Source organism: Schistocerca piceifrons, chromosome 1 (genome assembly GCF_021461385.2).
Source record: "Schistocerca piceifrons isolate TAMUIC-IGC-003096 chromosome 1, iqSchPice1.1, whole genome shotgun sequence".
In the NCBI taxonomy this organism is placed as follows: Eukaryota; Metazoa; Arthropoda; class Insecta; order Orthoptera; family Acrididae; genus Schistocerca; species Schistocerca piceifrons.
Genome location: NC_060138.1, coordinates 764,059,339 through 764,082,706, shown reverse-complemented (window position 1 = coordinate 764,082,706; position 23,368 = coordinate 764,059,339). Strand labels below are relative to the sequence as shown.

The 23,368-nt window shown below is 38.1% G+C and overlaps 1 protein-coding gene across 2 annotated transcripts in view; it reads right to left on the bottom strand.

Annotated features, from left to right (window-relative positions):
- Nucleotides 1-23,368, bottom strand: part of LOC124788533 (valine--tRNA ligase-like) — a 137,283-nt gene that overhangs the window by 20,860 nt on the left and 93,055 nt on the right. For both annotated transcript variants that reach the window (XM_047255806.1, XM_047255814.1), the window contains exons 13-15: nt 15,841-16,121; nt 10,412-10,612; nt 2,571-2,685 (exon numbers count right to left, since the gene is read on the bottom strand). In XM_047255806.1, the coding sequence (XP_047111762.1) occupies nt 2,571-2,685; nt 10,412-10,612; nt 15,841-16,121 (597 nt within the window). The remainder of the gene's footprint in view (nt 1-2,570; nt 2,686-10,411; nt 10,613-15,840; nt 16,122-23,368) is intronic.

The following is a 23,368-nucleotide window of genomic DNA, read 5'->3' as shown; positions in this document are numbered from 1 at the left end:
AGTTTCCTATTCAGATATTTTTTTATTTTTTTTATTTTATTTTATTTTTTTTTTTTTTTACTTTTAAATGATTTTAGTTTAAAAATTCTAAGCTCACATAAAGGAACAAATGTTCTATGCTGCACAACTACTCAGTGACTGAAAAACTTAAGATCCAACATGCAAGAATCTTAATCAAAAACTTAAATTCTCTAATGAAACTACAATAAATTATAATTAATAACTTGCACAGTATTATTCAAAAAAAATGATGTATAACAATTTTGTTATACTGTCTGCATCTTACCTCACAATTAAAGTAAGTTGAAGAGTCAAAGAATTATTTGATTTGTTTGTGGTGTAAACTGCCTACACTGCTCTAAAGTTGAAGTACTTTAGAGCGTAACAATTCAAGGATGTATCTAAAGTAGGTGTTGTCCAGATACAGAGAGACACATTGCCTGAATATTCTATATGAGGAGAGATAACACTGTAACCAGAAACCATTAAAAACTGCAGAGAACAGATAAAATGTGTAAAAAAAAATGGGTAACTTATTAGGAACATCTTGACCCTGATAAATCTTGGCTTTTATGCAGTAGATTATACATTTATTTAATTGTATTACATTGTAATAACACAAGCTGGGCAAAATAAAACTACGTGACAAAAATAGTGAAGCACCCAGGAGAGGAGGAGGCAGCGAAATGAATCATCATAGGATCAGATTAAATGTGACTTTATTTCAGCGATTACACAATCAAACCAAATTGACAAAGAATTTCGCATGTGAGCTCACTTAGCAATATTACGTTGCACTCCTTCCGGCCCAGATACATGTACCGATTCAGTCAGGAAGGGTAAAAGCTGTTGTATTCACTTCTGTGGCAATCTGGCCCACAACTGTTTTAACTGGTCCACGATACAGTGGTTACTGGCAATGGGACAGAACTGACATCTGAGTTGGTCTCAAACATGTTCTATAGAAGACAGAACTGGAGATATTCTTGGCCATGGGAGTATCTCAACATCATGCAGGAATTTCACAGAATATGTGTGACGTGTGGGTGAACACTGTCCTGTTGAAAAATGGCACCATGGTACTGTCACACAAGAGATAACACATGACAACAGAGGATGTCCATGATGTACTGTTGTGCTTTCAGTTCCCTCAATCACAACTAGTTGTGACCTCGTCATATGCTATGGCTCTCCAAACCAAGATACCTGGAGCAACACTGCTGTGCCTCAACATAGTTTATAGCACAGAAGTTCAATGACATCCTCAACACTGAAATAACTTTACATCTATGACACTAACTACTACTACTACTACCTTTTGCAAAATATTAAACCACCATGATCAGGTTTGATCTCCCTACTCAAAATTGAGCAAAGACTCATTGTTATTGGCTGAGAAGTGATCTTTTTTCAGAATATCATTGCTCAGTAATAACTAACATATTTTGTTTATTAATACATGCTATGGAGTCCAGACCATTCTGCTTATTTCCTAGGCTTCTAAAGTTTTGGTGGATAATTTTAAACTGTGTTGTGATTGCTGGATCATATCTGTAGATCAACTGATCTGATTGTCCAGAAGACTCTACAAGTTTTCCTACTCCACACTGTTATGTTCACTGTAGATGAAGCTTGTTGTTGGAGCACAGTCTCAGAGAGATGTTCTTCTGATGTTGCTCAGATGAAATCCTTGACACACGTACCACTCCCTACAAAACTTGCTCTCTTTTCCAACTGTGATGTTTTTGAATTTTGAGCACAAGTTGTGCAATCATTTGTTTATCTTCATTACTTTTGGATCTACACACAACCAACTGGAATGCTATAAGCAATTTCTCTGGGTATGTGCTTATTAAACCATGTTTTATGTCCCGACTGTTGTTCTCATGATTGTCATTTGTTCCTCCGATTATAGTGGCAACATCAGAATCAGATACTGTATAACACAGCTCTTCTGTTTCAGCCGGAACCTTGGCAACTAAATGAGCTATATGATGCACATTATCTTAATTAACAATTATATTGTTTCTTACTTACAATTTTAATTTTCTTTGGGATTCTCCTAAGGCCACCTGAGTACCACTTATCTGAATGAACTATTCTTACAGCCTATTTCAGCATTTTCTACTTGAAGACTAAATATGCACACTATTTTACATACTTTTCTCAGTATATAGTCTCAAAACTGTTAGTTAAGAATACAGTCTTGGTTCAACAGACAATTTCCACAGATTATAAAATTAAGAGATTTTATTTCATAATATTAAAGCGCAAATTATTATTTTGTCATTCTTTCCACTATTTTACAGCTGAAAAACAAAGCACTCAATTACAGTGACTACATGAATTCTGCAAACAGGGCACACAAAATCCAAAAACTTTACTGCCAAATTAATATTTTTAATTTCTTGCTAAATACTGATGTAGAAGTTAAACAGTGTGGCAAAAGTTAGTACCAAAAACTATATGTAATCTAAAATTCCATTTTAAAAAGCAGATAAAATGTTAGCGGTGTTTGTGGGTCACTTCATTTATTTTTAATTAGTTACATTGTATTATAATGAACTTACATTTTGGTCTTTGACCTCTGATATCACAAAGTGACACTATTCGACGAACAGCAGAAACACAAGAAATGGCCTTGTTGAATTCTTTTTCTATATTCCCATTGTACCACTGCATCCACTGAAAATAAAAATAACATTTTTGAAAAACAAGTTTTTCCCTTGTAGTACATTTGTCAAATGTAATAAAAAGGGGAAAAGATGATGAGCACACGCTAAGGACCTGTACACTTTTCTCTTTCTATTTTACTTTCACCAGGTATTTTTATATCTTGCATTCAGTTGATTCACTGGACTGCACCTCTGCTGCTCTACAGGCAACCCTTTTACTCTCCCTGTCAAAGCTGTCATTACATATGTATTTCCCCTTGTCTGTTGCTATCTTTCTACATCTCACATCACCTTACTCCTCGTATTTTCCACTTTCATTCAACCCATCCCATGTGATACCACTCTCTCACTTGTGGTAAAATACTGGAAGTGCATGCTATGAAAGAGAAAGCACTTTCAAAAGCTAAGCCACAGCCTCCAATAAGATGGTTAGTTTATATGAAATACTACACCACTCTAATCAAAGTGTGATATCTTCCTTCGCACCTCTGAAGATGTTACTCCCAGCACTTTTCAGCATCATAAAAACAATGTATAACAACCATTTGTATTGCTCCCCCACCACCAAGAGTATTCTTGTAGTAACTGTACATGTTTTTGGCTCAATTTTGTCATGATTATTCTTACTTCTTGTCACTTTGTCCTAATTTTCTTTGTGTATTGATTAATTCCACATTCCTTAACACATGAATAATTTTGTTAATGTCTTGGAAATGTATTTTTAATTTCTGTAAATAGGCTATCCGCCATACTGTAGATTGCAGATTACGTGTGTAGATATGACTAAGTTTTCACAACTTAGCCTTTCACCAGCGACATGAATCATCCCACGTTCCTGTAATACATTTATATCCTAATCACTCTTCTGTTACTTCAGTGCAATTCGTAACACCACTAGCTTTTAGTAGCAGTTATTAGGCAACCAAGAACAGAAACAGATGTGAACTTAAATGACAAAGTTTTACTGTTTTCAGCATAGCTTTTCAATGTACTGTCATAGACATTTTGATACAACAAAGATGCACATTTGACACTATATAACAAGTCAGAGAAAGGCAATGGCAAACCGCCTCCACTTGGACCTCGCCTAGAACAATGATGCAGCATTCTTGTGTCTGCTCTCCAATACTCATTCCCTGAGTCTGAGACTACTTTGACTTCTGACATTTTCAAGTACAACTACAATGCAAGGACTTCAGCTCCCTATTGCATCTGCTGTTAATTTAGAAATTAGTACAAGAGAAATGCAGAATGTGAAGCCCGTATACAAAAAAAGGATTCACTGACCATACATTACAAAATATGTAACTAATCTCCTCCACCTCCACAGAAATCCAGCAAATATATTTATCATTAAGCAAAATTTTAGAGCTTTTACTATACGTGCCATATCATAAATTAAAATCATACCCGACCAGCATGTAGTCAGACTAATGTACTAAAACTTATTGCTATATGTACAATACATTTATAGGCTGCTCTCACCCATGTATGCAAATGATGCTCTACATGAAGGCTGTCAGCATTTCCTCGTCCCATATTATGAACAATAAAGTAATATGTTGCTATCATATGATGGACTTCACCAAATACATCATCTTGTCTTTGTTGTTAAGCCATTCCTTCTTCCGGTGGCACATTACACTGGACTGACACTATGATAACAGTTGAGAGGAATAGCACATTGTACCACTGGTGTCCTATGCAATCTTTCTTGGTTGTCACATTCACTATTCAGTTGAAATGACATAATTTCAGAGACGTTACTGGTCTCATACACACGATTTCATGTATATAGGCTGAAGTGGCAAGTGAAGATTTATACCAAGGTCTGGGATCGAACTGGAGTCTCCTGCTCACTAGGCAATTCTGTTCATGTGTAAGGGGAAATTTAAAGTAGACAGAGGTGACAGTGAGAATTTGGCTTGAGGAGGGTAATCCATGCAGTTGTGTGAACTGCTGTGTGAAGGTGGTTTAGTGGCTATTCAGTTTGTTTAATTACACAATTACATACCTAACATAATGACTCCTCTTTTCACTGTCTCTTTAGTAAGGGAAAGATTCTAATGGTATTGATTCTCCACAAGAGATGTGATATGAATAGCTGTGTACACACAAAGCTGATGCACATAAGGAATGTTTGCATATGATAATGCTCAATTTTTCCAGTGCCCTTCATATGACATCCTGACATTTGCCTGGAATGATTTAGGGAAATCATGGAAACCCTAAATCTGGATGGCTGGATGCAGGTTTGAACCATAGTCATCCTGAGTGCGAGTCCAGTATGCTAACCACTGCACCATGTTCCTCAGTGAATGGCCAGAGAAAACTGGCTTTGGTCACCAGAAAGTCATCAATAACAAGCACAATATATGCCACAAGGTAGGCAAGTTCTATTGATCCAGCAATGTACGGTAAACTGACGCTAAAGTTCCTTCTCATATTCCAGTAGAATCTAATGGGCACCCTATCATCAGGTCCTGTGCCCTTTCCTTTATTGAGTGCTTAGAGCTGTCTCTAAATTCTGCACTCATTTATTTATGTGTCTATCATTTTTGCACCTATATACCACCGACCTGCTATTGATATAAACCATCCAGGCGATAGCATCACCACCTGGCGAGGAATGACTGCTAGTCAGACAAGCACGGTGCATGTAGTACCACTGATTGCACTGTCTGTGTGTACAATAGGGAAAGCACGCGACCTATCTGAGTTAGACCGAGGACAGATTGTGATGGCCTGGAGGCTCAGCATGAGCATTTTGGAAACTGCATAACTTATCAGGTGTTCGAGCAGTGCTGTGGTGAGCATTTTCAACACGTGGAGAAACCAAGGTGAAACCACGTCCAGATGTCGTGGGGTGGGACGGCCACCCCTCATTACAGATGTCTGATGATGTAGGCTGGGCAGATTGGTAAAACAGGACAGGCAGCAAGCTGTAATGGAACTAACATTAGACTTTAATGCCGGGCATTATTCACAAAAGTTGAGAATGGCTGTGATGTGGGGTATGAGTGGGGTATAGTCAAGTGGGGGGTGCTCCAGGGATCAGTGCTGGGGCCACCCCTCTTCCTTATTTATATAAATGTTACACCCTCTAGTATTACAGGTAACTGTAAAATATTTACTGATCACACTAGCTTCGTAATGAAGGATGTTGTGTGCAACATTGGCTCAGTTTCAAATAGTGCAGTTCATGATCTAAGTTCATGGCTTGTAGAAAATAAAATAATGCTAAATAACAGTAAGACTCAGTTTTTCCAGTTTTTAACACACAATTCAACGAAACCTCACATTTTAATTTCACAGAATTGGTATATAATTAGTGAAACTGAATAGTTCAAATTTCTAGGTGTTCAGATAGATAGTAAGCTGTCATGGAAAGCCCCAATTCAGGATCTTGTTCAAAGAGTTAATGCTGCCATTTTTACTATTCAAACAGTGTCTAAAGTGAGTGATGGTTCGACATGAAAATTAGTCTACTTTGCTTATTTTCATTCGCTTCTGTTGTATGGTATTATATTTTGGGGTAACTCTTCCCACTCTTCTTCTTCTTCTTCTTCTTTCTTCTTCTTCTGCTTTTACGGCCTCATTGGACCACTTCAGTCAATCATTTCTGGTCCTCTTCTTTGGTATTTTCCCCTTCCGAGTGGCCCAGTATCTCTTCATTCGTTCCGATGCTTTTCGTCGTTCCTTATCTGTAAATACCCTTTTCATTGTATGTCGTTTGTCAATTTTTGGTTTAAATCTTATTTCTGTGTCCCTCAACTTCTTTAAATTTGGCGTTTTGTTCTGCAAATCATCCAGAGTTATTTCCAGTTATTCCATATCCTCTCTTATTTCCTTAAGCCATCCTCCTTGTTGTTTCAAATTCCAGAGTTTCTCAATAATTTTCCTTGATAATCTGGTTTCTGGTGTCCTCAGAATGTGACCACAAAGAGAGATCCTTTTCTTTCGTATAGTATCAGTGATGGGCTCCAGTTCTCTGTATACCACTTCATTTGGAACTATCCGCCATTGCCCAGCTTTTTGATATTTCTTATTTATGCATGTTCTAGCAATTCTTCTCTCTACTTTTAAAATTTTGTCAATTCTGTTTTTCTGGGTGACTTTAAAAAGAGTTTCATTTCCGTATGTAACCTCTGGTTGAACCACTGTCTTGTAATGTTTTAATTTTGTTTTAATTGATAGACATTTTTAATTGTACGTAGACCATGTTAGTTTTTGAGCTTTTATCATTTTATTAGTTCTTGCTCGCCATGCAGGTTTCTCGTCCAATTTATGTGTTATAATTTCACCCAGGTATTTAAATTGTTTCACTATTTTAATTTCCCTATTGTTCACTGTGATGTGATCTATTACAAGTGGATCCGTTACCATTATTTCAGTCTTTTCAAATGATATCTGGAGTCCTAATTTTTGTGCTATATTTTGTAAGCTTGTTATTTGTTTCGTGGCTTCCTGAATATTATTAGCTAGTAATGCTAGGTCATCAGCAAATCCCAAGCAATTTAGGTTTATTTTATCTTTCTTAGTTCCAATTTTAATATTCATAGGATTTTCCTTGTACCATTCTCTCATTACATATTCAAGAGCACAATTGAATAGCAATGGTGATAAACAATCTCCCTGTCTCAACCCTGTTTTAATCGTAAATGGTTCAGATATTTCTCCTCTAAATTTTACTTTGGATTTGGTGTTTGTTAAGGTTAACTGTATCATTTTTATTAATTTAGGATGAAGTCCAAAATTCCTTAATATTTTCATCATTGAAGATCTATAGATGCAATCATACGCCTTTTTGAAATCTACAAAGGTTATGACTAGTTGTTTTTGCCTTCTTTTGTAGACATCCATAACTAACTTCAAGGTGATTATCTGTTCTGGGCAGCTTCTCCAGGATCTAAATCCTCCTTGATATTCTCCCAGTTCCCACTCTAAAAGGATATTTTTGCTCAGAAATGGGCAGTTTGGGCAATAAGTGGTGTAAGTTCATGAACCTCTTGTCAACCCCTGTTCACGAGTCTGGGTATTTTGACATTGGCCTCTCAATATATATATATATATATATATTCTTTATTGTCATTTCTTGTTAAGAATATTAGCTTATTCCCAAGAATAAGCAACTTTCACTCAGTTCCAGAAATCAAACCTCCATTTGGATCAGACTTCCTTAACTGTTTTGCAAAATGGTGTGCAGTATGCTGCTGCATCCATTTTCCATAAGCTACCACTCGAATTCAAAAATCTTAGCAGTAATCCACGTGCTTTCAAATCAAAACTGAAGAGTTTCCTCATGGGTCACTCCTTCTATTGTGCCGAGGAGTTTCTTGAAAAATTAAGCTGATTCTTGTTGTATTGTTGATTGCATTTACTTAAACTTATGACTGACCTTTTTTGGGTTCATAAACATTCATTTTTATCTGTTATTATTTTTATGCTGCAATTTCATGTACTGACATGTTTCATGACCTTGGAGATTTGCTCCTCAATTTAGTCCTACAGAACTTGACATGTGAATAAATAAAGAAATAAAATAGATGATGTGATGAGGAAAACACAAACACCCAGACCCTGGGAACTGCGAATGAGCTAAAAAAAAAGTAAAACACTGACAAAGAGGGTAGGTAAAAAAAAGTGGGGTGATGGCCTAAAAAAACCATTCATGTCTTAAATTTTAACAGTGCACATTAAAACTGTAAATTTTTAAACATTAATTATGGATTTATCATGGGGTAACAGAACCCGTACATAAAAGTTATTACACACTACATCAACTGAAGCTCCAGATTTTTAATATATCCATATCTTACTGCTCACAACATTCACATGTTATCTAAGTTAAATACACACACATGGCAGAAGCTATTTGAAAATTAGAATGCTGTGTACAGTGCAAGGTTAGGGTTAATAAAATAATCACATTGTTTAACAAGTGATGAATGGAAAGTAATGTCTCCACCTTTGTAGCTCCTCAGCAAATGGCAACACTTCTACGTTGTAGGTATCAACTTTTCAGTACTCTCTCCTCTACAGCTCCAGTTGGTGGGATGCTTTAGAAGTGAATCGTTATATTGTAAAAAATAGAATCCTGTGCAGTCAGTCAGTCCATGTGATTTAAATGACATGCTGTCAACGAATTCTTGGCAGCAGAATGTGACTCTAAAGGAAATCCATCAGAATATGCAAGGCTGCTTATGGTGACTGTATTTATGCGAGCACTACGTGTAACTGGTCCAGTAAATTTACAGCTTGTGAGATGTGACTTGTGTGAGAATGAAAGAGTTGGACACCTGTTTCACCAACTTCTGAGTTGAGTATGCAAAACATTGACAGTCTGGCTTAGGATGATTTCCCAACACTCAGAGGGAAATTGCAAACATAACAGTTATTCCTCAAGAACATGTGAGACATACTGTTGCTTTGCTTGCTTATCTGAAGATTTGTACACAACATGACAATGCCAGACCAAGCATTTCATTTCACATGCCACCATTGTATAACATCAGAGATTGAAGCTCACCATCACACAGCATCCACCATGAGTTTGTGCCATTTGATTTCCATATTTTCCTGATAATGGAAGATCTCCAGGAACATAACTATGGATCTGATGAAGTTGTGAGAACTGCATGGGCTGGTTGCAGAGACAGTGTGTCAAATTCTTCCCTGACAGCTTCAGAATGCTTGTTCATCACCGAAGAAGTGTATTCAATTGGCTAGTGATTATTTGGAAAAGTCAATACTGGTAATTAAAGAGCACAATCTGAAGATTACTTCTGCATTTCATATATCAGAACACCGCCACTGAAACATACATTATGTAGGTAATTCCATTCAACCCTCATGTAATTTAATGGCACAATATGGAATATTACATTTATGATAGTGGTGATTATGAGGAAAACAGAAATCCTTGTATCAATTAGTTCCCATATTATCAAATTTCATATGTTCTATCTGACAAACTATAGACTGTGGTGCAATTTCCATGTGAAACAATTCATAATCAATTCCTATCCCTCATCTTTGGCTCTGAACAGCCCTCCTGCCATAGCTCTGCTTCCATACACTGCAGCTACATGTAAAAGACTTTCCCGCAGCAACAAGTAAACCATTTTACACAAAATCACTTCTCATACATGTTTCTTCATGCCGCCACTACCACAACAAAGATCTTACAGAATACAAATAGCAAAATGACAACACACAGTACATAACAACAATGATGATCAGGGATACAATGTTGTAGAAATATTTAGATGTTCTTACCACGTTATATCTATTTCAACCACTCATATCCTGTGAGTACATAATAAGGGAGTTCCCATAGATTTGGTCTGTGCCATACCAACACTTATCTACTTTCATCTCCCCCCCCCCCCCCCCCTCCATATGCGCGCACGCACACACACACACACACACACACACACACACACACACACACACACACACACACACACACACACATGCAGCAGATAGAGTTAAAACACTTGTGCTAGTTAGAAATGACAGTTGTAAACAGTTGTAAAACTATGGCATGTTTCCTGTAAGCGTTTTTTTTGTGGAAGTAGTAAAGAAAAGTAAAGGAAGGTGTTATGTTCAAATGTAACATAAATGTACTTAGGCAATGTCCAACTTGAGTGGTGTCTTCACTCATTTCATTCTTTCCATTCCACCACAATTACCACATTATTTTTAAGCTGTTGCAATTAAAAAGCATAACTTACTTGGTCTTCCTGTGGGTATGGAGCTAGCATAAGTGGCTGACCCTGTGTTGCAGTTTGCATGTGACAGTGAAGAGCTTCAGTGAGAAAAGGCATAAATGGACAGAGTGTCTGTAAAAAAGTTTCAATGCACTGCATAAGAGTCCAACACGCAGCCTGAGCAGAAGTGCTTTTTGGTGACTTCAAGAGAGGTTTGGTCGTTTCCTGGGGGAAAAAAACATAAAATAAACTAAATTAATACAAATAGTTCAAATATTTAAATGTTTAACAAAAATTAGTTTTATATGCCATTGAGTTAATAATTAAAGCTCTTGAACAGATGAGAAAGCTGGGTAGGCTATTCAAAACACTGTTCATAATCTTCACAGACTTCCAAACCACATATCCTCCTATAGGCAGATCTACCATGCTAGACAAAGTCAATCAACTTAAATTGGATAAAACACTGATAAACTTAATTGATAGTCCCTTACAAGTTCAAAGTCATGTTTTGCAAAAAACATTAAAATAACCGCATCCAAAACCAGGTATAGACTGACATTTCAGATACACAAAAATGGCTAGAGTATAAAAAGTTTAAGCACCTTGTGACAAAGCAAGCTGGGATATTTTTTCTTCCCCTTTTGTTTTGCCATCTGCCTCCTTAAAATTCATTTATTCAGTTTTGACTAATTACTGTTAACATACGTGAGTATAAACTGCATTTTCATAAAAGTGAAAGGATAGCCCTCAGTTTTAAAGGATATAACACCAGATCTAATTTTGTGCTTAGTTTTTTTGTATGTAATTGATTTTCTAATTTATTTGGACTATTCCTAGTTAGTATCTTTCATTATAGGGTGAAATCAGAAATTGTTTTGTATTTTAGAAAAGGTTTCTCCAGTCTCTCTCTCTCTCTCTCCCCCCCTCTCTCTCTCTCTCTCTCTCTCTCTCTCTCTCTCTCTCTCTCTCTATGGCTGTGGTCAGAGACCATGTAATGTTGCAGAGGAATTGGTGGTGCGAAATATAAATCCGTGCCACTACTGACATGACTTGGTGGTCACTAAAGAATAATATAAAATTAATTACAGTCATTTTAAAAGCCCACTCATTTTTTATTTTCTGGTATAGTACAATAGTCATAATATAAAGGTACTTGTAGGCTTTGCAATAATAAAAATAATTGTGTGTTAAAATATATCTTTATGTACCATGTTCTTATTGCATTCCTTCCAGTTCAACAAATACATCAGTTTAAAGAAGTGATGATCTTTAATCAGGTTCTGGCTAACTACAGACACACAATATGTGCAGAATTGACCTTATCTGGAAAGGTAGTTACACAAGACAAGAATTCAATGCTCATTTTAAATACGGCAAAACATGAGGCTGGTGCCCTTTCCATTAATTCAAACGTTATCTTTTATTGCAATACTAAAGGAATTAACTTTCTGATTGGCGGTGTGCCACCAGATACTTAATGCAAAGACAGTATCATTTCATTCATCTGTAATACGTGTCCTATATACTATACCGGTCTGCATTGACAGGGCATTTGTTAATGGAATCTAATGTACTGTTATACCTAATTTGTGTCTGTTTCTTATGTTTTATGTCCTTCCGAGCAAAGTGGTGGGACAGGACAGGATGGGGAGGTTACACACACACACACACACACACACACACACACACACACACACACACACACACACACAGAGAGAGAGAGAGAGAGAGAGAGAGAGAGAGAGAGAGAGAGAGAAATGAACGTTGGTGGAGCAGAAAAAAAAGGCAAATTTCATGTAACTTCCATTAACCTTCTTGTGTAAGGTTTGAGGACTTAGAATAGATCAAAGTTCAAGTAGGGAATAAAGTAATTTCCATGTGATGACTAAAAATAGAACATAATTTGTGATAACTCAGCAGCTAATGCAACAATAGGCAGAAGCACGGTTACACTGTTTCTTCTTGTTAACTGATTGTGACGTAACTGTCAAAGCTGCAGTAGTCATAACTGGGCAATAGATAGCCTTATTAAATACCTTGACATTACATTTAATTACATATTAATATTTTTAAATAAATACAGGTTATTGAAAAGACTGCCAGACAACTATACATCGGTCATGGTCACCGACAGCATTGTCACCTTGAAATTTGAATTAGGAGAAACAAGTATGCAGGAATTATGGTCGATAGATCCAATGACTGAATTACTGAAAAATATTGAGTTAATGTTTACAGCTGTGACTGAACCGCTAAAGACCGGAAGGCTATGGCTACAGAACCGCTGAAGACTTTAGAGGTATCACAAAAGCAGGAAGAGCTTGCATCATGCTTACTGCACTTGCAAAAAAACAGACTAACTTGGCAAAAGAAAAACTGCCAAGTATCAGGACAAAGGAAAAAGGATAGAGGTATTCTGCGGGAAGTGCGGAAATTAACCAAAAAGGTTAATGGATTACAACAATAGCATTCTACACTCTGCCAAAATGCCCAATTGCTTTCAAGCTGAAAACTAAACTCCGTCTGACAGGCTCTCGGAAGATCAAACAGTACTAACCAACCACCAAGTCATCATGAGTCATAGGTGTCACTGGATGTGGATATGGAGAGGCAGGTGATCAGCACACCACTCTCCCAGCCACTGTTAATTTTCATGGCTGGAGGTGCTACTTCTCAATCAAGTAGAATTTGCTTCACAAGGGCTGAGTACACCCTGTTTTCAAGCAGGATTGATAATTTTGCGACAACACAATAGCAAGCTTTGTACGAGCAATTTAAAATGCAGGGAAATTGCTTCGCACAACTCACAGCCTGGACATCTGAAAAGAACACTCAAATGGTACAAATGTTAAATACCAGGATACAAAAAGCTGCAGAAAAATTTTCAAGGGAAATTAAGAACAAAATATCAAAAGACAAAAAGGCTACCACTACAGAGATGGTGAATATTTCAGAGGTCACACAGAACCAGGATGAACTTGTGTCCAAGCCTATTGTACTTTCAAAAAGATGATCCCATAGAAACTGAACTGTAGAGCGGTGGGGGGGAGGGGGGGGGGGTGTAAGGATCCATCCAGATGGGGTTATGCTGTAAAGAAAGAAATCACAGATGTTAAAAACATCCTACAGGATGATCAGTCCAAACCCACGTTGTTTGGAAAGTATTCCTTTTCTGAACCAGTGATACGTAGAGCACAACAAATGACAACCAAGCAGCCTAATACATCATTATGGTATACTACATTCAACACAGGGGTCACATTCCTATATGCTGGGATGCTGCTGGAAGGAACTGAATATATCTGGTAATCCAAGGGTGTGAAGCCCACGTGCAAGTGAAGAGAGTTGTGTACTGTCATACACAACTGAAATATCAAGGAATATTGTGGTGAAGAAGCTGCACTGTAGGAACACAACCCACATGTCGCACATATGGGCACAATTTGTTTCAAAGACCATTACCACTCACTCTTCATATTTAATAATGTCATGTTTTTTGTAAATGTTGAACCAGTTCACACAGTCTCTTAATAAGACACAAATATCACGTTTAACTAACTTCAGAAAGTCAACCTTTAGATACACTTATCTCTTCTCCATAAATGAAATTGTTATAGATTTCCTCATTTTGAGCTAAAATTATTCTGGACTTCCTCTGTATAACTCCACATAATGGTTGACAATTTATAAACTTTACTTCTAATTTACCCTCACTTACTAGTTCCTTATATTTATATACTGTGGTGTAACAGGTTTTTCCATCTCTTCCTTGGAACCAGATGAAAGAAGTTCATGTAAAAATGTTGTTTAGATAATTAGCATGTAGGGAATCTCCATTGTGCACACTTTGATTTTGCTCTGTGTAGAGACAATGCGATAAGCTTGAGCACAGTACATCAGCAAGATGTGATGCTGTCAATAGTATCTACCTGCTATGGAGGTGGTATTTATACTTTGACATCTTGGATTGACAGTGTTTTGGAAAGCACAGAGGAAGCACATCTGATGACAAAGTAAACACCCAAAAACAGCTGAAAGAGAGAGAGATGTTATTCCTTTACGTGATGTGCTGCTTCAGGTATGTTGTTCTGAGTAATAGGAGATTTGTCACCAAACATTGTAAATATTGTATATGAGAACAATTAAAACCAGAAGAGTTCTCTAAAATACAGTTACGTCATATACTAGAGAGCTGGCGTAGAGGTGAGTTCTCTTACAGGGCTTGGCCCTCTGCAGTTGAAACGAAGTCCCACAGCACAACTAGTGGCAAGGCATAGCAGGTCCACTATATCAAAGAAACATGAGAAGGCACCATAAAGGTAAAAGTGCTCATGAACAACAACATTAGGTGACAGATTGTTAGTAAATAAATGTAAATGTCGTGTGACTAGGGCCTCCCGTCGGTAGACTGATTGCCGGGTGCAAGACTTTTGATTTGACGCCACTTTGGTGACTTGCGCGGCAATGGGGATGAAAAAGATGATGATTAGGACAACACAACATCCAGTCCCTGATGGGAGAAAATCTCCGACCCAGCTGGGAATCGAACCCGGGCCCTTAGGATTGACATTCTGTCGCGCTGACCACTAAGCTACCGGGGGCAGACAGATTGTTAGTGAAGTTGCTGGTTCAGTTACAAACTATAACCAGAGCCATTAAACACTTCAACACATATGACTTTAAACACCACAACTGCATACCCTGCTTCTGTAAGCATTGGTTGTCCCTTTGGTTTCTTGTTTGATCATTTCACATGAAGACTGCCTTTAGGGTGTTTGCAAGTTTCCCTTGACAGACAGTAATATAAGGACATGGTACATGTTTAGTGAATGGGATCTGAGTGAGTTGTGATGAAAGTGGAAACTGGTCTGGAGATATGAAGGTAAGGAGCTATTTTCTTCTTATTTAATTAGAACATCAGGGGAATGAGAAACAAGGTAGATGAGCTGATTATTTGTTTGGAAGATTTACAAAGCTGTGAAAAGCAAAGTGTACTGTGTTTGCCTGACTAAAAAAACAATAATTGTACATACAGTAATAGGCTAAGCTCCAAAAGTTCTAGTAAAATCGTAAAATTAAAATTATAAATAACAAGTGAAACTAAAATTAATTTTGGCAATGATAAAGATTGGAAAAGAAGAATATCAAAATATTATTTGTGTAAATGTTCATTTTTCAAACAATAAAAGTTAAAAAGTAGGTGAATTCAAAATTGTTCTTTCAGAAAGCAGAGCTATAGATGTTACAAGTATATTAAAAAAAGTAGTCTCTTGAAGCCACAGCATTTACAAATTTACTTTTCATCACTGAAGTGTTTACAATGGAACAATGCTCTTTAGCTTACATAGTTATATTATTTGTTATTAGTAAATGAGAGAAACTCATTCAAATTATTACCAATACAGAATGTTGAAGATGCTTTGGTGTTATTTAATTGGAAAGCTACGTACCAGGTATGTGTCACAAAAATCTGTGTATATGAACAATCTCAAGGAGGATGTGGCAAGGTGTAGTTGTTGATTCTTGAAAGCGTCATTCACTGCCTTTATCATAACTGAAAGGCGACTTAGTATCCACTTATCACAAATGGACAGTGATGAAAGTGTGTCATCCTTTGCACTATCCCACACACTTTCATGGAAAGTACGGACATATCTACAAGCTTGCCATATCTTGTTACATAACAGGCGATTGGTGTGACAAGTTGCAATATCGAAGTTAAGTGACATGTCTGAAAAGACAAACCAAACAAAAATACAATACAAAAATGATCTACATTTTTGCAAAGGAAAACTGAAAACATTACTTACTACTTTTACAGAAAACTGTAAGAGAAGGGCAACAGAGCGTTGGAACATACAGAATTCTTTGCACAATAAACAAGGCACCAACTTATAAAACTGATTACACTGAGATTAATAATGGTTTTATCTCTTAAGAGAATGATTAAAATGATGCTCCATACAACAGACCCAAGTTGTTATATCCTGTCTTCAATAATATTTCATGTAGTAAGGACTACTTAATTTATTAATGCTGTTGTAGACTCCAGACTAAAGACTGGTTTGCTGTAGCTCTCGATGGCAGTCTATTCCAATACAGGTAGGTAGTCAAAAATTGTTATGACTGAATACCCCATTCCATTCTAAGGCTGAGAGATGAACAGTCTGAATCATTTCTCTTTTTAGTATTATACTTAAAATTTTACTTGTTTCCAAACTGTGGATGAGTGATGATAAAAACTGTCATAAGGGAACGATTGTACTGTGAGGGTGTTGTCAGAATACCCAACTGTTTACAAGAGGAAGTAGAGTGGGCACCACATAATATCCTTATTACACACTGTGTGCAACAAACACTATTTTGCTCAATGACAAATTACTTAGCAATATGACGGCATAAGACAGTGATGAGTGAAAACAGAAAAAGCATGACATATACTATTGTCTGTAATATAAGAGTTCCACAGATTAGATATAAAAAAGGCGCTGCCACATCTGACTTCTAGTTCATATTCTTATATATATAAATACAGTAAGTGAAGTAGTAGTGGAAGTAGTAGTAGTAGTAGTAGTAGTAGTAGTAGTAGTAGTTGTTGTTGTTGTTGTTGTTGTCGTTATGGTCTTCAGTCCTGAGACTGGTTTGATGCAGCTCTCCATGCTGCTCTATCCTGTGCAAGCTTCTTCATTTCCCAGTACTTACTGCAACCTATATCCTTCTGATTCTGCTTAGTGTATTCATCTCTCGGTCTCCCTCCATGCTGCCCTCCAATGCTAAATTTGTGATACCTTGATGCCTCACAACATGTCCTACCAACCGATCCCTTCTTCTGGTCAAGTTGTGCCACAAACTCCTCTTCTCCCCAATCCTATTCAGTACCTCCTCATTAGTTATGTGATCTACCCATCTAATCTTCAGCATTCTTCTGTAGCACCACATTTCGAAAGCTTCTATTCTCTTCTTGTCCAAACTATTTACCGTCCATGTTCACTTCCATACATGGCTACACTCCATACAAATACTTTCAGAAACGACTTCCTGACACTTAATCTATACTCGATGTTAACAAATTTGTCTTCTTCAGAAACGCTTCCTTTGCCATTGCCGGTCTACATTTTATATTCTCTCTACTTTGAACATCATCAGTTATTTTGCTCCCATAATAGCAAAACTCCTTTACTACTTTAACTGTCTCATTTCCTAATCCAATTCCCTCAGCATCACCCGACTTAATTCGACTACATTCCATTATCCTCATTTTGCTTTTGTTGATGTTCATCTAATATCCTCCTTTCAAGACACTGTCCATTCTGTTCAACTGCTCCTCCAAGGCCTTTGCTGTCTCTGACCAAATCACAATGTCATCGGCGAACCTTGAAGTTTTTATTTCTTCTCCATGGATTTTAATATCTACTCCAAATTTTTCTTTTGTTTCTTTTACTGCTTGCTCAATATACAGATTGAATAACATCGGGGAGAGGCTACAACCCTGTCTCACTCCCTTCCCAACCACTGCTTCCCTTTCATGTCCCTCGACTCTTATAACTGCCATCTGGTTTCTGTACAAATTGTAAATAGCCTTTCGCTCCCTGTATTTTACCCCTGCCACCTTTAAAATTTGAAAGAAAGTATTCCAGTAAACATTGTCAAAAGCTTTCTCTATGTCTACAAATGCTAGAAACGTAGGTTTGCCTTTCCTTAATCTTCCTTCTAAGGTAAGTCGTTGGGTCAGTATTGCCTCACATGCTTCAACATTTCTACAGAATCCAAACTGATCTTCCCCGAGGTCGGCTTCTACCAGTTTTTCCATTCGTCTGTAAATAATTCGCGTTAGTATTTTGCAGCTGTGACTTATTAAACTGATAGTTCGGTAATTTTCACATCTGTCAACACCTGCTTTCTTTGGGATTTGAATTATTATATTCTTCTTGAAGTCTGAGGGTATTTCGCCTGTCTCATACATCTTGCTCACCAGATGGTAGAGTTTTGTCAGGACAGACTCTCCCAAGGCCGTCAGTAGTTCCAATGGAATGTTGTCTACTCCCGGGGCCTTGTTTCAACTCAGGTCTTTCAGTTCTCTGTCAAACTCTTCACGCAGTATCGTATCTCCCATTACATCTTCATCTACATCCTCTTCCATTTCCATAATATTGTCCTGAAGTACACCGGCCTTGTATAGGCACCCTATATACTCCTTCCACCTTTCTGCTTTCCCTTCTTTGCTTAGAACTGGGTTTCCATCTGAGCTCTTGATATTCATACAAGTGGCTCTCTTTTCTCCAAAGGTCTCTTTAATTTTCCTGTAGGCTGTATCTATCTTACCCCTAGTGAGATAAGCCTCTACATCCTTACATTTGTCCTCTAGCCATCCCTGCTTAGCCATTTTGCACTTCCTGTCGATCGCATTTTTGAGACGTTTGTATTCCTTTTTGCCTACTTCATTTACTGCATTTTTATATTTTCTCCTTTCATCAATTAAATGCAATATTTCTTCCGTTGCCCAAGGATTTCTACTAGCCCTCGTCTTTTTACCTACTTGATCCTCTGCTGCCTCCACTACTTCATCCCTCAGAGCTACCCATTCTTCTTCTACTGTATTTCTTTTCCCCATTCCTGTCAATTGTTCCCTTACACTCTCCATTAAACTCTGTACAAGGTGCATTCAATTTCTAAGGCCTCCGATTTTTTTTCTCCGGACTGGAAAGAGATAGAAACATGCGCATTGTTTTAAAATGAGGCCGCGTTCATTGTCAATACATCCCACAGATGGCAGCACCATACAGCAGACGGAATTTTACCGCCAGCGGCGAGAATGAGAACTGTTTTAAATACTTAAAATGGCGACGTTTTCCTTACCTGAACAGCGTGCAATCATTCGTTTTCTGAATTTGCGTGGTGTGAAACCAATTTAAATTCATCGACAGTTGAAGGAGACATGTGGTGATGGAGTTATGGATGTGTCGAAAGTGCGTTCGTGGGTGCGACAGTTTAATGAAAGCAGAACATCATTGTGACAACAAACCGAGACAACCTCAGGCTCGCACAAGCCGGTCTGACGACATGATTGAGAAAGTGGAGAGAATTGTTTTGGGGGATCGCCGAATGACTGTTGAACAGATTGCCTCCAGAGTTGGCATTTCTGTGGGTTCTGTGCACACAATCCTGCATGACGACCTGAAAATGCGAAAAGTGTCATCCAGGTGGGTGCCACAAATGCTGACGGACGACCACATGGCTGCCCGTGTGGCATGTTGCCAAGCAATGTTGACGTGCAACGACAGCATTAATGGGACTTTCTTTTTGTTGGTTGCGACAATGGATGAGACGTGGATGCCATTTTTCAATCCAGAAACAAAGCACCAGTCAGCTCAATGGAAGCACACAGATTCACCACCACCAAAAAAATTTCGGGTAACCGCCAGTGCTGAAAAAATTATGGTTCTGGGACAGCGAGGGCGTAATCCTTACCCATTGCATTCCAAAGGGCACCACGGTAACAGGTGCATCCTACGAAAATGTTTTGAAGAACAAATTCCTTCCTGCACAGCAACAAAAACGTCCGGGAAGGGCTGCGCGTGTGTTGTTTCACCAAGACAACGCACCCGCACATCGAGCTAACGTTACGCAACAGTTTCTTCGTGATAACAACTTTGAAGTGATTCCTCATGCTCCCTACTCACCTGACCTGGCTCCTAGTGACTTTTGGCTTTTTACAACAATGAAAGACACTCTCCATGGCCGCACATTCACCAGCCGTGCTGCTATTGCCTCAGCGATTTTCCAGTGGTCAAAACAGACTCCTAAAGAAGCCTTCGCCGCTGCCATGGAATCATGGCGTCAGCGTTGTGAAAAATGTGTACGTCTGCAGGGCGATTACGTCGAGAAGTAACGCCAGTTTCATCGATTTCGGGTGAGTAGTTAATTAGATAAAAAATCGGAGGCCTTAGAACTTCATTGCACCTCGTACAACCTCTGGTTTAGTCAGTTTATCCAGGTCCCATCTCCTTAAATTCCCACCTTTTTGCAGTTTCTTCAGTTTTAATCTACAGTTCATAACCAATAGATTGTGGTCAGAGTGCACATCTGCCCCTGGAAATGTCTTACAATTTAAAACCTGGTTCCTAAATCTCTGTCTTACCATTATATAATCTATCTGATACCTTCCAGTATCACCAGGATTCTTCCATGTATACAACCTCATTTTATGATTCTTGAACCAAGTGTTAGCTATGATTAAGTTATTCTCTGTGCAAAATTCTACCAGACAGCTTCCTCTTTCATTTCTTCCCCCCAATCCATATTCACCTACAATGTTTCCTTCTATCCCTTTTCCTACTCTCGAATTTCAGTCACCCATGACTATCAAATTTTCATCACCCTTCACTACCTGAATAATTTCTTTTATCTCATAATACATTTCATCAATTTCTTCATCATCTGCAGAGCTAATTGGCTTATAAACTTGTACTACTGTAGTAGGCATGGGCTTCGTGTTTATCTTGGCCACAATAATGCGTTCACTATGCTGTTTGTAGTAGCTTACCCACACTCCTATATTTTTATTCATTATTAAACCTACTCCTGCATTACCCCTATTTGATTTTGTACTTATAGCCCTGTATTCACCTGACCAAAAGTCTTGTTCCTCCTGCCACCGAACTTCACTAATTCCCACTATATCTAACTTTAACCTATCCATTTCCCTTTTTAAATTTTCTAACCTACCTGCCCGATTAAGGGATCTGACATTCCACGCTCCGATCCGTAGAATGCCAGTTTTCCTTCTCCTGATAACGACATCCTCCTGAGTAGTCCCCACCCAGAGATCCGAATGGGGGACTAATTTACCTCCGGAATATTTTACCCAAGAGGACGCCATCAACATTTAACCATACAGTAAAGCTGCATGCCCTTGGGAAAAATTACAGCTGTAGTTTCCCCTTGCTTTTAGCTGTTCCCAGTATCAGCACAGACTGTTGCCCCTGCAACTACTGAAAACGCTGCTGCTCCTCTTCAGGAACCACACGTTTGTCTGCTCTCAACAGACACCCCTCCATTGTGGTTGCAGCTACAGTACGGCCATCTGTATCGCCAAGGCACGCAAGCCTCCCCACCAACAGCAAGGTCCATGGTTCATGGGGGGAGGGGGGGGGGGGGGGGAATTACAGTAACTAAGAATTTTGAATAATTTGTTTCATTTATTGATTTAGCCTCAGGCATTATTTTGCCACCCCCCCCCCCCCCCCCCCCTATCAATAGAAGTTCAAGTATTGTGTTTTACCTATGTTAAGTTACAGTCCATTTGCGGAGAACCTGTTAATTTTCAAGGCCATTTTATCTACATTTTCCAACATTGAATTTCTCCATTGGACTTGTAATGAAACTGGACAATTCCTTACACTCACTTTTAGAAAAGAGCATGACAAATCATTTTAGTTAACAACACAATACACTAATACTGAATGTACGATTTGTTACATATTACACCTATCATGTCATTTATGTTAATTAGACAATTGTGCACTGATATGAAACTTCCTGGCAGATTAAAACTTTGCACAGGAACTCGAACCCAGAATCTTTACCTTTCGTGGGCAAATGCTCTACCAACTGTGCTACACAAACATGACTGATGACCCGCTCTCAGTTTCACTTCTGCCAGGACCTCATCTCCTACATCCCAAACTTCACAGAAGTTCTCCTGAGCACTTACATTGCATGACTAGCATTCCTCGGAGAAAGGATACTGCGGGGACATGGTTTGGCCACAGCCTGGGGGATTATTTCCAGAATGAATTTTCAATCTGCAGCACAGTGTACGCTGCTGTGAAACAAATGTATTGTAAACATGAAATAAATATGAAGACAGAGAGAAAAAAAAACCTCAGCATCACATGAAGTGATACATCTCAAGCCATCCCAGTTGTTTATCTTTAGTGTCAGCCATCTGCTGCATATGAACTCAGTTTTTTAAGTAACATTTTCAAACTGTTCCTTTTAACTGAATATTTCAGAAAATAAATATTAAAATCTCTGCCATCATTTGCTTTCTTCTGTCTGCTTGGTGACACAATTTTTAGTGAGAATATTTGAAAACTTCCTATTTGGGAACCATACACTGTAATAACTGCAAATGACTCTTCCAACAGCACCAATAAATGGGCTCCCAATTGTCGATTTAAGCAGAAACTACTGGTTTCAATACATTTTAACTTTATGTTCCCCCTCCCCCCCACATTCCTCCTTTCTTCGTATTTTCCTTACAAAAATTTGCTGCTAATTTATACTCCTCTTTGTTTAACATATTGATTTCTGTATCTACATAGTTCTCAGACACATATAACATCTTCCTTTTGACGTTCTACATTTTGTAAATAAATAAAAAGTTCAATAACTTTGTTTTTCAGTCTACTATAAGTCCAATCCAGCATGGATAGCTTATTCAAACAAGTTTCTTTTGTGTGACATTCCTGGTTCATCTACACTTCTTTCATAGTAGTCTGCCATAATGATGTACTTAGTCTTAAAAAAGATTTACTCCTTACATCAGTAATCACAGCAGTAAACCCAGTAATTACAAGAATTCTATCACTCATGACAGCACTCCCCCTTTATTTTTACTTATCAGTTCAGTGAATCTACCTTTTTCCCATTCTGTTAAGGAGTAGATCATGTCTTGTCTATTTCCACTCCCAATAACAGCAATTGGCACAGCACCATAGTGAGCTCCTCCCAAAGTCAGCAGCACCCCGGTTCTTGGTTAATCCTTATAGTGGCTTTGTTCATCCAGGGTTTGATTGTGCCACAGCATTTCCTCAAAGAAACTACATTTGAGTGCGAGGTTGCTGGACTTAGTGTCAATAAGTGTTTGGCACCCGAACTAAATGCAAGTCCCCACCTAAACTATGGACAAACAATACACAATTGCAAAATGTGGCATACTGTTGTCATCCACAAGCATTGTACACTGGTAGGATT